A 13,307-nucleotide genomic window follows, 5' to 3' on the forward strand; every position below is an offset into this window, starting at 1 on the left:
CAGTTTTTAATGTCCCGTTGGTAGGATATATGTGCTTTCGGTTCGTCCCATTTATTTTCCAGCAATTGAACGTTAGCTAACAGTACGAATGGCAAAGGCAGATAAGCCACTCGTCGCCTGATCCCCAAAAGGCATTTGTTTGATTATGATGTAGTCTAGATCAGTTGCTTATTGAGTTGTGGAAACAATGCTGAAACCTTTGTGTTGTGCACCCTAAGGACAAAGAAATCCCATGTCTACCACTTCCCTAGCTTCCCTTCACTACTTCAGTCAGCATTGACGATCATCACAACGTGTAACATCACCACAGGCAGTTCTCTAAGAGTAGCTATTGCAGAAACCATGGGGGAGGGTTGTGAGATAAGGGGCTATTATCCCTATTTCTCCCTGTCCACATTTGTCCGTATCATCCTACACATCTCTGTAGTGAGAAAGCAAAGGCAGCCAGACAAACATTCTTACTTCTCTCCCTTAGCATGCCTAAGTACAACAATTGCCAATTTTTACGAGTGCTTGGAACTCTTAGGGAACCCACAGTTACCACTGAGATAGGTCCTTTTTCCCAGAGACTTCCCATAAAGTCTGTTTACCCATCCTAAATGGCCATTGTACAATAGCAAAATCTTCAAACAAAGCCATATGCTCTAGCTTTGAAAGTGCTGTGGCCAGCCTCGGGGCCAGCTTATAGAGGATCATGGATGATGAAGCTCTATTCTTCTCCGGGGGGACTGAGGGGAAGTTTAGGGAAACAAACTATTTCAGTTTCACCCAAGTGGCCAAGAAGAAACTTCCTTGCATATCATACAAGTATATTATAATTTAGCCTCATCCACATACACTGAGTATACAAAATATTAAGAACTCTTTCCATGACATAGACTGAGCAGGTGAATCCAGGTGAAAACTATGATCCCTTGTTGATGTCACTTGTTAAATCCACATCAATCAGTGAGGATCAGTGGTCTCCAACCTTTTCTAGCATGAGAGCTACTTAAAAAAAAGGAAACATGTCACGAGCTACTCATTTTTTTCTTTCTTTCAAATAGGCAAATTTTGCTCTTCTCTTCCCCACTGCAACTCTTCCCTGGGTCCTTAGTGTAAGAGAAAGTAATGTTTTCTGTCAACATATCTGGTAAAATAAAGGTTAATAAAATCTGTTATATATTTCCAAAATTTCCTTCAAAATTACAATTGTTCATAGAGAAACAACGAAATTGGATGTTCTGAGTCCATGTCAATGGTTAAATCATATCAGAAGAAAAACATTTTTAGGCCTGGAAGATTTTTCAAATGTAATTCCCCTTTAATTGCGCATCTAAAAATTGAGGAATGTGCCATCTAACATGCTAACCCCAACGTTCGCGTTACGTGCGCTTACATTGCAAAATAAATGTATGCATACATGTTATTCAATAATTTCATCCAAACTGCTTGCGCGCATCAATGACCGTCTGTGTAGCAAGGCTTTAAAATAGAACATGGTTTTTAGGAGCATACAGTGAATTTGGAAAGAATTCAGATCCCTTGACTTTTTCCACATTTTGTTATGTTATCTTAATCTAAAATCTATAAAAGAGATTTTTAGACATTTTTGAAAATGTATTTTTTTTTAAACAACTGAAAAATCACATTTACATACATATTCAGACTCTTACTCAGTACTTTATACAAGAAACTTTGGCAAACATTACAGCCTTGAGTTTTCTTGGGTATGACCCTACAAGCTTGGCACACCTGTATTTGGGGAGTTTCTTCCATTCTTCTCTGCAGATCCTCTCTGTCAGGTTGGATGGGGAGAGTCACTGCACAGCTATTTTTAGGTCTCTCCAGAGATGTTCGATCGGGTTGAAGTCTGATTCTGGCTGGGCCACTCAAGGACATTCAGAGACTTGTCCCGAAGCCACTCCTGCGTTGTCTTGGCTGTGTGCTTAGGGTCATTGTCCTGTTGGAAGGTGAACCGTCGACCCAGTCTGAGGTCCTGAGCGCTCTGGAGCATGTTTTCATCAAGGATCTCTCTGTACTTTGCTTTGTTCGTATTTCCCTCGATCATGACTCGTCTCCCAGTCCCTGCCGCTGAAAAACATCCCCACAGCATGATGCTGCCACCACCATGCTTTATCGTATGGATGGTGCCAGGTTTCCTCCAGACGTGATGCTTGGCATTCAGGCCAAAAATAATCTTGTTTCTCATACTCCAAGCGGGCGGTCATGTACCTTTTACTGAGGAGTGGCTTCCTTCTGGAGTGGCTTCTGGAGTGGCTTCCTTCCTTCCTTCCTTCTTATTTGTGGAGTGCTGCAGAGATGGTTGTCCTTCTGGAGGATTCTCCCATCTACACAGAGGAACCCTGGAGCTCTGTCAGATTGACCATCGGGTTCGTGGTCACCTCCCTGACCAAGTCATTTCTCCCCCGATTTCTCAGTTAGGCCGGGTGGCCAGCTCTAGGACGTTTTTCATGCGTTTCGACCTGTCACCAAATTAATATATTTGGTTCAGAGTTCATTGTGATATTTCAACATGCGTGTCCTGATCACATCTGGTGTGGATGGACAAAATCAACAGACGCACGTGCGTCCCCGGTCTAGTCAGCATGTAATGGGCCAGTCTAGCAATGGTTCTGTAGGCCTACTGCTGCTCATTTCATGGCAAATTTAGCAAATAACAAATAATAGATACAAATGATATACTTACTCATGATATACTTCTGCCAGGTAAGCCTACTTTGCAGTTAACACTTCATTTGGTATTTCTGTCAACCCACAAGATGGTAACCACATCACTGCCTACACACAGAGTGATAAACAAACAATCGCACACACCACAGACAGACAGGGGCAATATTACTAGAAATGAATTGGCAGATACTGTATTAGGTTATTAGCTTATTAATGGCTAACCAAATGAGAGAGAACGTCAATGTCGTGATGTCTGATACTTGTGAGATTGGTTTATGACAGTTTGCGATGGAACACGTGAAAATTGCATGTACTTTGAGAATTGTTTGGCGAGCTACTCATAAGTGGGCTCCGAGTTACTGGTAGCTCGCAATCTACCTGTTGGAGATCCCTGGTGTAGATGAAGGGGAGGAGACAGGCTAAAGAAGGATTTTAAACCTTGAGACAATTGAGACATGGATTGTGTATGTGTGCCATACAGAGGGTGAATGGGCAAGACAAAAGATTGAAGTGCCTTTGAACAAAGCATGGTAGTAGGTGCCAGGTGCACTGGTTTGTGTCCAGGACTGCAACACTGCTGGGGTTTTCATGCTCAACAGTTTCCTGTTTGTCTCAAGAATGGTCTACCAGAGACTCCCGGGTGGCGCAGTGGTCTAAGGCCACCAGAGATTCTGGGTTTGAGCCGGCCGCGACCGGGAGGCCAATGGCCCAGCGTCGTCCGGGTTTCGGAAGGGTTTGGCCGGCAGGTATATCCTTGCCTCATCGCGCACTAGCGACCACTGTGGCGGGCCAGACGCAGTGCACGCTGACCAGGTCGCCAGGTATACGGTGTTTTCACTGACACATTGGTGTGGCTGGCTTCCGGGTTGGATGTGCACTGTGTCAAGAACGCATTTCTCTCGACCTTCGCCTCTCCCAAGTCTGTACGTGAGTTGAAGCGATGAGACAAGACTGTAACTGCAACCAATTGGATAACACGAAATTGGGGAGTAAAAGGAGTTTAAAAAATAAATTTTACATTTTAAAATCTTTAAAAAAAACTAAAAAAATTAAGAATGGTCTACCACCTAAAGGACATCCAGCCAACTTGACAGAAACTGTGTGAAGCATTAGAGTCAACATGGGCCAGCATCCCTGTGTCCATTATTTGACAAATTGAGTCTGTTCTGAGGGGGGATGCAACTCAATATTAGGACGGTGTTCCTAATGCCTAATGTTTGGTATTCTCAGTGTATAATAACAATTAATTTGATTGTAAGTCAAAGAAGTAATAATTCATTAATAACATTGTCAAACATAAAATGATAGCATGAATGAAGGTAGTGAATGGATTTTGAAAGTGTTTTCTAATGTTATCACGAGCCATGCAAAATTAGAACTGCACAAGTACAGCATCGCTCTCTCGCTTGGGGTTTGACAGATTCACATTCACAGCAGGGGGCCATGGCACTCTGTTCTTGAACAACTGTGCTATTTGACTGTCACCCAACCAATAATGTATTCCTCAGGTAATACAAAACATTATTCCCAGCCCGTTTAGTGTATGATGGTTTGCCGTAGGGCAACAACTTATCGTGGTAATTAAGACTCAGTTTGACTTCATTTGCTCTGACAGTGTTGCGCATGGCCAGAGTGAAACAGACAATCATGAGTCCCTTGTAGGAGGATATTGCTCTTAACCCTATCAGTCCCAAGATCCCAGCAAATATTGGCTTTTCATTTATCTGACTTTCATTTATCTGCATGTCCAGCCCTTATATTTAGCCTCACAACAAAGTGTTTGACCATTTTATTTTCAGGACAACCAGGGCCACAAGTAGAAAACAAAACAATTTGACATAAACAGTTGCATTCATGAGTTTTATTGACAATAATGAGTTCTGCCAAAGCAAATATCTGATCAAAATGAATTTATATGAATGCTGTACGTTCAGAAATTCTTTGCTCGGTGAGAAATGAATATCCAACTAGTCAGCGACAACTGCATGGAGTTTGTGACAGGGAACATGTAAGCTTATTACAGTATTATAGACACTATGTCCTGAGATTTCCGATGCTCTTCTATGTAGAAGAACCTTTTGCCTTCTAACAGTTCTTGTGTAGCTTGTGGGCGTCATAGAGCAAAATTTGTACGTGTTCGTGAGAGTTTCAGTTTTTTATAGATAGCTTTTAATAGTTTGCAGCGCAAACCATTCGGACTCCACAGACGTTGTGGTAAAATACCCAACCCCAGGCCCCATCAGGATATCATAACCACCGATGGTACAACCCAGAAATCTGTAGCTTAAACACCCCATTTTTTAAAAGGGGTTAGAAAGCCGAAACATGCTGCCGTTACGGTGGGACTCATTGAGTTAAGTTGATTCAGTGGATGACTGCCTAAGAGTTTAAGCTGTAGAGAATCTAAAATCCATCACATATTCATTATCAATAGGAGTACATTCCTGAGGTGTCCTATGGATTTTTCCGGTCTTGGCAAACAGCTTATAGCTTGAAGCAAAGTACATTTTAATAGCTGTCATTCACCTTATTTGTTTAAAGTTGACCTGGTCTATTTGCATAAATGAAGAATATTGATGACATATTTCTCAACCATCTGTGTAGAAGAAAATGGCAACGGCTCTGATAGCTAATCCATTCGCACGATTCCAATGATCCGCATTCAATCATCCACAAACCGTTATGGCGGAACAAATCCAAAATCCCCACTTGCCCGTATTCAGAAGGCAAAATAGTCTGTCTCTTCCTGCCAGGGTAAGAGGGGCGAATTTCCCAACTATAGCAGCCACTCTGGGTGTCATTTCAGTCAAATTGAAATCTGCTCGATGGATCTTCAGTTACAGTAAAGGAATCATTAGAGGGATTTGCAAGAACATAGAATGCCATCCCTGTCATCATATTTCATTGATCCTGTTCACAGGTTTTGGGGGGCCTGAAAATCTCTTATTGATTTGTTCCAGAAAAATATTGACAGGTCTCTTCCTCTGATGATGAAGCACCCACCTAGCGAGCGTGGCAAGATGAGTAAAAACAGAGGACACATTCAGCATGCAGAAGCAAACTCCCATTGCCTCACTGGAGAAATGTGCTCCTTATGACAGAGGATGGCTAAGGTAATGGCTGGTGACTGCTACCATTGCTCATGGTAATGATGGTTTCACTGAGGAATACTGTGTACCTCTGTAACCTTATGCGTTTCTCCCTTGACTCTGCTTGGGTCCTAGGAATAACGTACTCAAGCTGGCATAGGGTTCCTATTTCCCCGCTCTAAATTAGCTGTGTAGTGATATTAGCATGGAATACTGACAGATTCTTCTCCTGACCTTTAGAATACCAGCGGGAAAATCATTATTTTTAAGTGCTTACTTTGTTATTTCATGTAAGATCTCACAATGGCCTGAGACAGACTCACGTATGCTCCCTGCTGTAGAAATATATTCTACTAATTAAACTGCAAGGAAACCGCCCACATAAAGGCCTTCAATTCTCTTAGCTATCTGCTCAATTCACTTTCATTTGAAAGAACAAAACGGTGATATGTGAAGAATGGGACTTCTTAACTGACTGGCCGGAACTGCCTCAAACCCTTGTGCTCTCTCCATGAGGCTTAATCGAAAGAGAAATGCAGCTACCTTTATGTTATTAAAGAGTATGCTTCCCACATAGTAATTACGCCTGTTATAGATTCAGACTCCAAACCCCTGTTGTCCGGCAGTGAGAAGGACCTATTCAAAAGGCCAACCATTATCTGTCACTGACACATTGCATTCAGCTGGCATTTCTTTTAAAACCTCAATTAACAGTTCACGTGTACAATATTAACGAGGGCCAAAGACGGAGCGCAAGTAGCCCAATGAATGCTGGTCCTTTTCACAGCAGCAACGCCCTCCAAATTGCTGCCTACATGCACAGTGTAACAAAGTCTAAGCAGTCACTAATCTTGGAATACAGCAAAGTAGCCTTCTTTATCACACAAATAAGGGCATCTTTAGTAAATAGAAATGTAAAGGCCGCTAATGTGTGAGATTAATGTGTGAGTCCTTATCCCTGCATTATGCTCAGAGCATTTCATGAATATAAATATTGGAAAAAGAAGACGAATATTATAAAAGGACAATCAATTTATAGGAAACTTGCAGATGGCGTGCCTTTGCTCATTTTATCTTTGTCTAGGCAGGTAGCCTAGCGGTTAAGATTGTTGAGCTAATAACCGAAAGGTAGCTGGTTTGAATCCCCGAGCCGACTAGGTGAAAAATCTGCCGAAGGGCCCTTGAGCAAGGCACTTACCCTAATTGCTCCTGTAAGTCGCTCTGGATAACAGCTTCTGCTAAATGACTAAAATGCTACCTACAATTCATTAACACTATCTACAATTCTTAATGCAGAGAACGCAACATTTTTGCTGCAATTTAGCACACACAAACCTTTAATAAATATGCCCCAAAATTCCCTAAATGACTTAATATTTTTGTCAACAGCAACACAGGCTGGCTCTTAGGAATTATCTACATAGCCTGTAGACATTTCCGTATCTGCTGAGAAAACCTTTCAAGCTGGTGCTCCTCCTACAATATCCTAACTTTTTCTGTGTTTTGTCCACAACCATTTTTTAAGTGGCTTGCAGCGTTTTTGAGGGTCTGTGGGGAATTGGCCCTTGTGTTTTTTTCGATGGAGAACAATATTATATACTGATTGTTTCCAGTTAACAAAAGCCTGGTTGACTGCACAATGGATCATGATTAGATTAAAGCTGCACTGTAAGAGCCCTGTCCTCCATTAAAGCCTGTTTTATCTCCCTGGACAGTGCCAAAATGGGACACTTACATTGTTCGGTCAAGTATCCTCAGTGAAAGACACAGGGGAGGTCTGTATTTGTCAAAACAGCTTACTGTATGTAGCCTACTGTAAGTCCAATTGTAACTCCGTTCAGATAGGCCTGCTTTAGTGTCCTAACATTTCACTTGAACCCTCTATTCTAGATCACAGGCATAGAGACTGACATACCTTGACTGGTGCCATAGGACGTTAGCTCCTGGTAAAAGTGACTTCGCCACAGTTGAATAGCATATGGTGTGTCAAAGCTTTTGACTACATTAGAGCTTGTGATTTGATTTGACATCAGCTGCAGTGATGTCTAGTAACATTCATCATGCCACGCTTATGACAATGTGAAGTAGGCTTTTGAAGGACTAAGGTCTAAGTGAAATATTACCTCCTGGATTGTGCAAGTGGCTGGCTCCAGGCCATTGAACGGTGGGTTTGTAACCTAATAATACAATAATATGGAACACTTTAGGTGAAAACCAATCGCGCACCCCTAACAGGTCTTGCTGCTGTAATTGCATTATTGCTCCATTATTTCACAGAGAATAGAAAGCATATATTTTTCATCAGGGGCATCAATATACAGTGCATTTGGAAAGTATTCAGTCCCCTTGACTTTTTACACCTTTTGTTATGTTACAGAATTATTCTAAAATTGATTAAATATTTTTTTTCTGCTCATCAATCTACACACAATATGCCATAATGACAAAGCAAAAACAGTTTTTTAGAAATGTTTGAAAATGTATTAAATACTAAAAACGGAAATATGACATTTATATAAGTATTCCGACCCTTCACTCAGTACTTTGTTGTAGCACCTTTGGCAGTGATTAAAGCTTTGAGTCTTCTTGGGTATGACGCTACAAGCTTGGCACACCTGTATTTGGGGAGTTTCTCCCATTCTTCTCTGCAGATCCTCTCAAGCTCTGTCAAGCTGGATCGGGTTCAAGTCCGGACTCTGGCTGGGCAACTCAAGGACATTCAGAGACTTGTCCCAAAGCCACTCCAGCTGTGTCTTGGGTGTGTGCTTAGGGTCATTGTCCTGTTGGAAGGTGAACCTTCGCCCCAGTCTGAGGTCCTGAGCGTTCTGGACCACTTTTTCATCGTGGATCTCTCTGTACTTTGCTCCGTTCATCTTTCCCTCAAGCCTGACTAGTTTCCCAGGCCCTGCCACTGAAAAGCATCCCCACAGCATGATGCTGCCACCACAATGCTTCAATGTAGGGATGGTGCCAAATTCTTACAGATGTGATGCTTGGCATTCAAGCCAATCTTGGCTTCATCAGACCAGAGAATCTTGTTTAGTTGCCTTTAAGGCTAACTCAAAGCGGGCTGTCATGTGCCTTTTACTGAGAAGTGGCTTCCATCTGGCCACTCTACCATAAAGGCCTGATTGGTGGAGTGCTGCAGAGATGGTTGACCTTCTGGAAGGTTCTCTCATCTCCACAGAGGAACTCTGGAGCTCTGTCAGAGTGACCATCGGGATCTTGGTCACATCCCTGACCAAGGCTCTTCTCCCCCGATTGCTCAGTTTGTCCGGGTGGCCAGCTCTAGGAAGAGTCTTGGTGGTTCCAAACTTCTTCCATTTAAGAATGATGGAGGCCACTGTGTTCTTGGGGACCTCCAATGCTGCAGAAATGTTTTTGTACCCTTCCCCAGATCTGTGACTACATAATCCTGCCTCGGAGCTCTACGGACAATTCCTTCGACCACATGGCTTGGTTTTTGCTCTGACATGCACTGTCAATTGTGGGACCTTATATAGACAGGTGTGGGCATTTCCAAATCATGTCCAATCAATTGAATTTCCCAAAGGTGGACTCCAATCAGCTCAAGGATGATCAATGGAAACAGAATGCACCTGAGCTCAATTTAGAGTCTCATGGCAAAGTGTCTGAATACTCATAGCAAAGGGCTGAAATGCAAACACTTCTAAAAACCTGTTTTCGCTTTGTTATAATGGGGTATTGTGTGTAGATTGCTGAGGGAAACAATTCACTTAATCAATTTTAGAATAAGGCTGTAACCTAACAAAATATGGAAAAAGTAAAGGGTCTGAATACTTTCCGAATGCACTCTATCCCGTAGCAGGTGTAGCATACAATCCATAAGACTTTCCTTATTCTCTGCATTTTTTAAAAAGAGACCTAGATGATCATGTAGCCACTGTATCTAATTAGATCTAATTTGCTGATTACGTGTTTGTTCACGAACAAAACAATTTTTTTAAATCAATGACATATACAATTCATAATAGCAGAGTTATTCTGTCTGTATATGTTTATCGTCTATATATTCTGTGTTTTGATTCAGTTTACTGCTGCAACACCATTTCACCAAATCAAATTCCGTTTCTAATTCTTATCTATGCACATACATGCAGATCTCATTATGCAAGTATCTATGTAGATGGTACAAGACCATTTTTTAAAACAATTTATTAATTGATTTCAGTCTCACCTTCGGTCAGGCCCATGTGGATGCTCCAATAGCTCTGCAGACACTGAAGCTCTTTCTTCATGCCCCTTTTACATCGACAGTCATACAGCGGGCTGACCAGCAGCACCTCCAGGGCAGCCTGGCACTCCCTGTTGGCCAGCATGGTGTCCCTCTCTCTGCCCACCAGGCACTGACGCATCACCCGGTAGCGGGAGCTGCACTGGGGGTTCTGGTTGCATATGTCACTGGCCCTCACGCAATCCAACCAGCCATGGGCACCCGTCCCAACCAGGGCCGATGAGGAACCACCCCAGGAGGACACAACCCCGTCTGAGGGAGGGAACAGGAGGCTGTTTCTGTTGGTCTGACATATGGAGTTACACATGCATGGGAATATTTGATGGATTTACTGTGTCACTGGTGCAGTATGAGCATTTCATAAAGGTAAGGCAGTGTTTGCTAAACCTCTTTTTGAGTACCTCCAGGCGTTCCATGTGTTTGATATATTCCACAACTAGCACATCTGACAAAATTGACTCAAGAGTGCGAGTACTGGAACACATGAAAGAAGTGGAATAGCTGTGGGGTACTAATTGAGGTTTAGGAAACACTGGTGTAAGGGATTTCTGATCACTGGATATTTTGTTTACGAATATGAAACACGCAAAGAATACATACACATATGGTATAAGGAAATGCAATTAAATAACCGTGTAATCACCCAGCGGACAAAAGTGGTTGCAATGACGCCATTCTGATGGTTCTTCTGATGCCTTGTTTGGGTTGAAATATTTGTATATGGTTTTCTGACCAGATATTGCATATTATATTTCATGTCTCAATGTTGTCATGAAAAATACATCTTTGGTCGTAATGTATTAGCTGCAAAAACAAACAAAAAATTAACCAGGAACTACATATTGGTCCCTAACCGTCTTGAGAATGTAATAATATTACTCTTCTCTCAAGAGCAGAATCTGATAGACCTATTATAAATGCAGGCTACTGTGCAATTGGAAAATCAAACTCCTTACAATGCTGCAATCTCAGCAGGCAGAATTTGGCATGGGACATAATAATCACATATTCTGGTTGTAAACTACATTTCTGGCTGTAGAAACGTCAGATTACCAGATTACAACGGCATCAAGTAGTCTGAGGACAGACTTCATATTTTGGTTAACCAGATTAGAATCGGTTACATGTGTTTTGTCTGGTCACTAAAGAGATGTATTAAAAACGTAATTTTGAAATCAGTATAAAACAAACACATGATGTCATTGCAACCGGTTTTGCCAACTGGGATGAAACAGGTGCAAGATTTTCTTTGACAAATAGACCCAGGAACAGATCAAAATATATGATAGTTGTTTGACAAGTCATTTGTTGTTTGACATGTTCATGTGTATGTCGGCTATGATTAGCACACACGCATTTGATGCATCAATTAGTTATATGATATATTTCAGTCTATTATCTGTTATGCTTCATGATATTTTGCCCATTTATTGGCAAGATATCAGATCTGATTGGTCAAGACCAATAATTTGGCAAAATATCAGAATTGGGCTGCCTGTGCATGGTCATTGATCCCAATGCACTTACCTTCAGAATATTAAAGTGTTCCATGTTGTTGTTGTGTATGGCAGTCAAATCAATAGCAAACATATTGAGAGCAAAACAGAGGTGTACTATTGAATGGCAGAGACAAGGAAAGATACACACACTGACTCCTATTTAGATTGAAAGACTGACATGAGAGATACCTTCAGGTAAACCTGCAAACTGCTAAGGGAGATATTGCTATAGACTTTGCAATTGGTTTAAAGTGCAGGGAGTGTGCAGTACAACTAAATGATGCATATAATCACTATCAGTAACTGATTAATTGAGCAGCTTCTACCAACAAGACAGATCACCATCATCATCATCATCATCATGTTTAGGCTATGCATGAACTTTATATGAGTTATTTCACTATCTCAACCTTAATCAAATAGGCAGAGGAGATGCGAAAAGACAATACAACAAAGCACTAACAACAAGTTGGGAGTATAGGTCAAATGTTGCACCTAATAAGTTCAAACGTGCGTTCTATGGGTAATTAAGGAAACAATTTAAATGTAATGATCCGATAGTAAAATTTAAGGTTCATTTCACAATAAGTAGGTTAAAGGCGAAACAACCTCAAATGAAAGAGTTCTACTGAATTTATAATATTCACAACAATTAAAAACTATCCCCATGCATGTCGTGCAATTGAATAAATTGTTTTGTCTGCATTTAAAACTTAAGAACATCAGAATATAAATAGCTCACCTAATAGAAAAAGAACGAGGTAGAAATAAATCCACATCATGAAGAATTGGTAGACTAATTAGATTCAAGGTCAAGAACCTGTGAAAATGAGGATCCGATTTAATTTCTTCCTTTTGTAAACGTGTTGTAATTCCCTTTCCAAATAGTTGGTTCCGTCGTAACTACAACTGGGAGAATTTAAATATTCGCGCAAAAAAAAATACAATTTAGGCTACGGAACGCGCCTTCACAATTTCCACTCTCATTAATCCAGATTCCAGATTCGAAAATACACAAAAATGACTATCTCAAAATCGTCTTGGTAAAGGAATTAAATCCCAGTCTGTGAGCAGCTATTTCATAGGTCGTAGCCTATATATACACTGTACATATCGAATGAACTGTGGCATCTCTGCATCAAGAGCTCTGATGATCCAATTCGCAGCTCCCACACTTGAAACGATATGCAAAAAAAAAAAAAGATTTGGCAACGATAATGATGTCAGATAACTTTTTACAATGACATTTCTCTGGAGGAATACGGAAACTACAACTACTGTAGCCTACGCAGGAGGGATATCACCGAGTGAAGACTTGACTCTCCAAAAGCCGCGCGCCTCTGACTTTCTGAGTATCTGCGCTTCTTTTTGAGTGTTCTGGCATCACAGGAGTTAATTTCACGGGCTTCGGGAAACCAGCAGAGGGCGATGCTGACTCACTCGTTTACTGGAAAAACTATGAACAAAGCTATTTATGCAAGAATATGGCTTCTGTCAAATTATTATGAGATGAGTCCATCTTCTGGTTGACTGCTCGATTACTGGCCTACGGCAATTATCTTCAGTAGATTGTGACATTTCGGGAATTGGCTGTATCATATATGTCATCAAATTAATTGTTGTTTTAATGCTTCCACAATTCCCTCATGCACCATAAAACGAGCATCCTCCTCTCAGGACATTTGCCTGTTCCTGCACATCACAAAATGTGTTATACATGTTATGTATTTGTCAGGTATATTCATGGGATTACATAAACGCTACTTTTACCATGTCAATGCCAGTTCATAA

At 41.2% G+C, this 13,307-nt stretch overlaps 1 protein-coding gene across 1 annotated transcript in view; it reads right to left on the reverse strand.

The window, feature by feature from the left end:
* LOC135514300 (GDNF family receptor alpha-2-like) overlaps window positions 1-12,843 on the reverse strand; it is a 71,657-nt gene extending 58,814 nt beyond the window's left edge. Inside the window, exons 1-2 of the mRNA XM_064937686.1 lie at window positions 12,259-12,843; window positions 9,961-10,269 (exon numbers count right to left, since the gene is read on the reverse strand). Coding sequence (XP_064793758.1) covers window positions 9,961-10,269; window positions 12,259-12,298 — 349 coding nt within the window. The 5' untranslated portion in view covers window positions 12,299-12,843. The remainder of the gene's footprint in view (window positions 1-9,960; window positions 10,270-12,258) is intronic.
* Window positions 12,844-13,307: the final 464 nt, after the last annotated feature.

Source organism: Oncorhynchus masou, chromosome 25 (assembly GCF_036934945.1).
Source record: "Oncorhynchus masou masou isolate Uvic2021 chromosome 25, UVic_Omas_1.1, whole genome shotgun sequence".
NCBI lineage: Eukaryota > Metazoa > Chordata > Actinopteri > Salmoniformes > Salmonidae > Oncorhynchus > Oncorhynchus masou.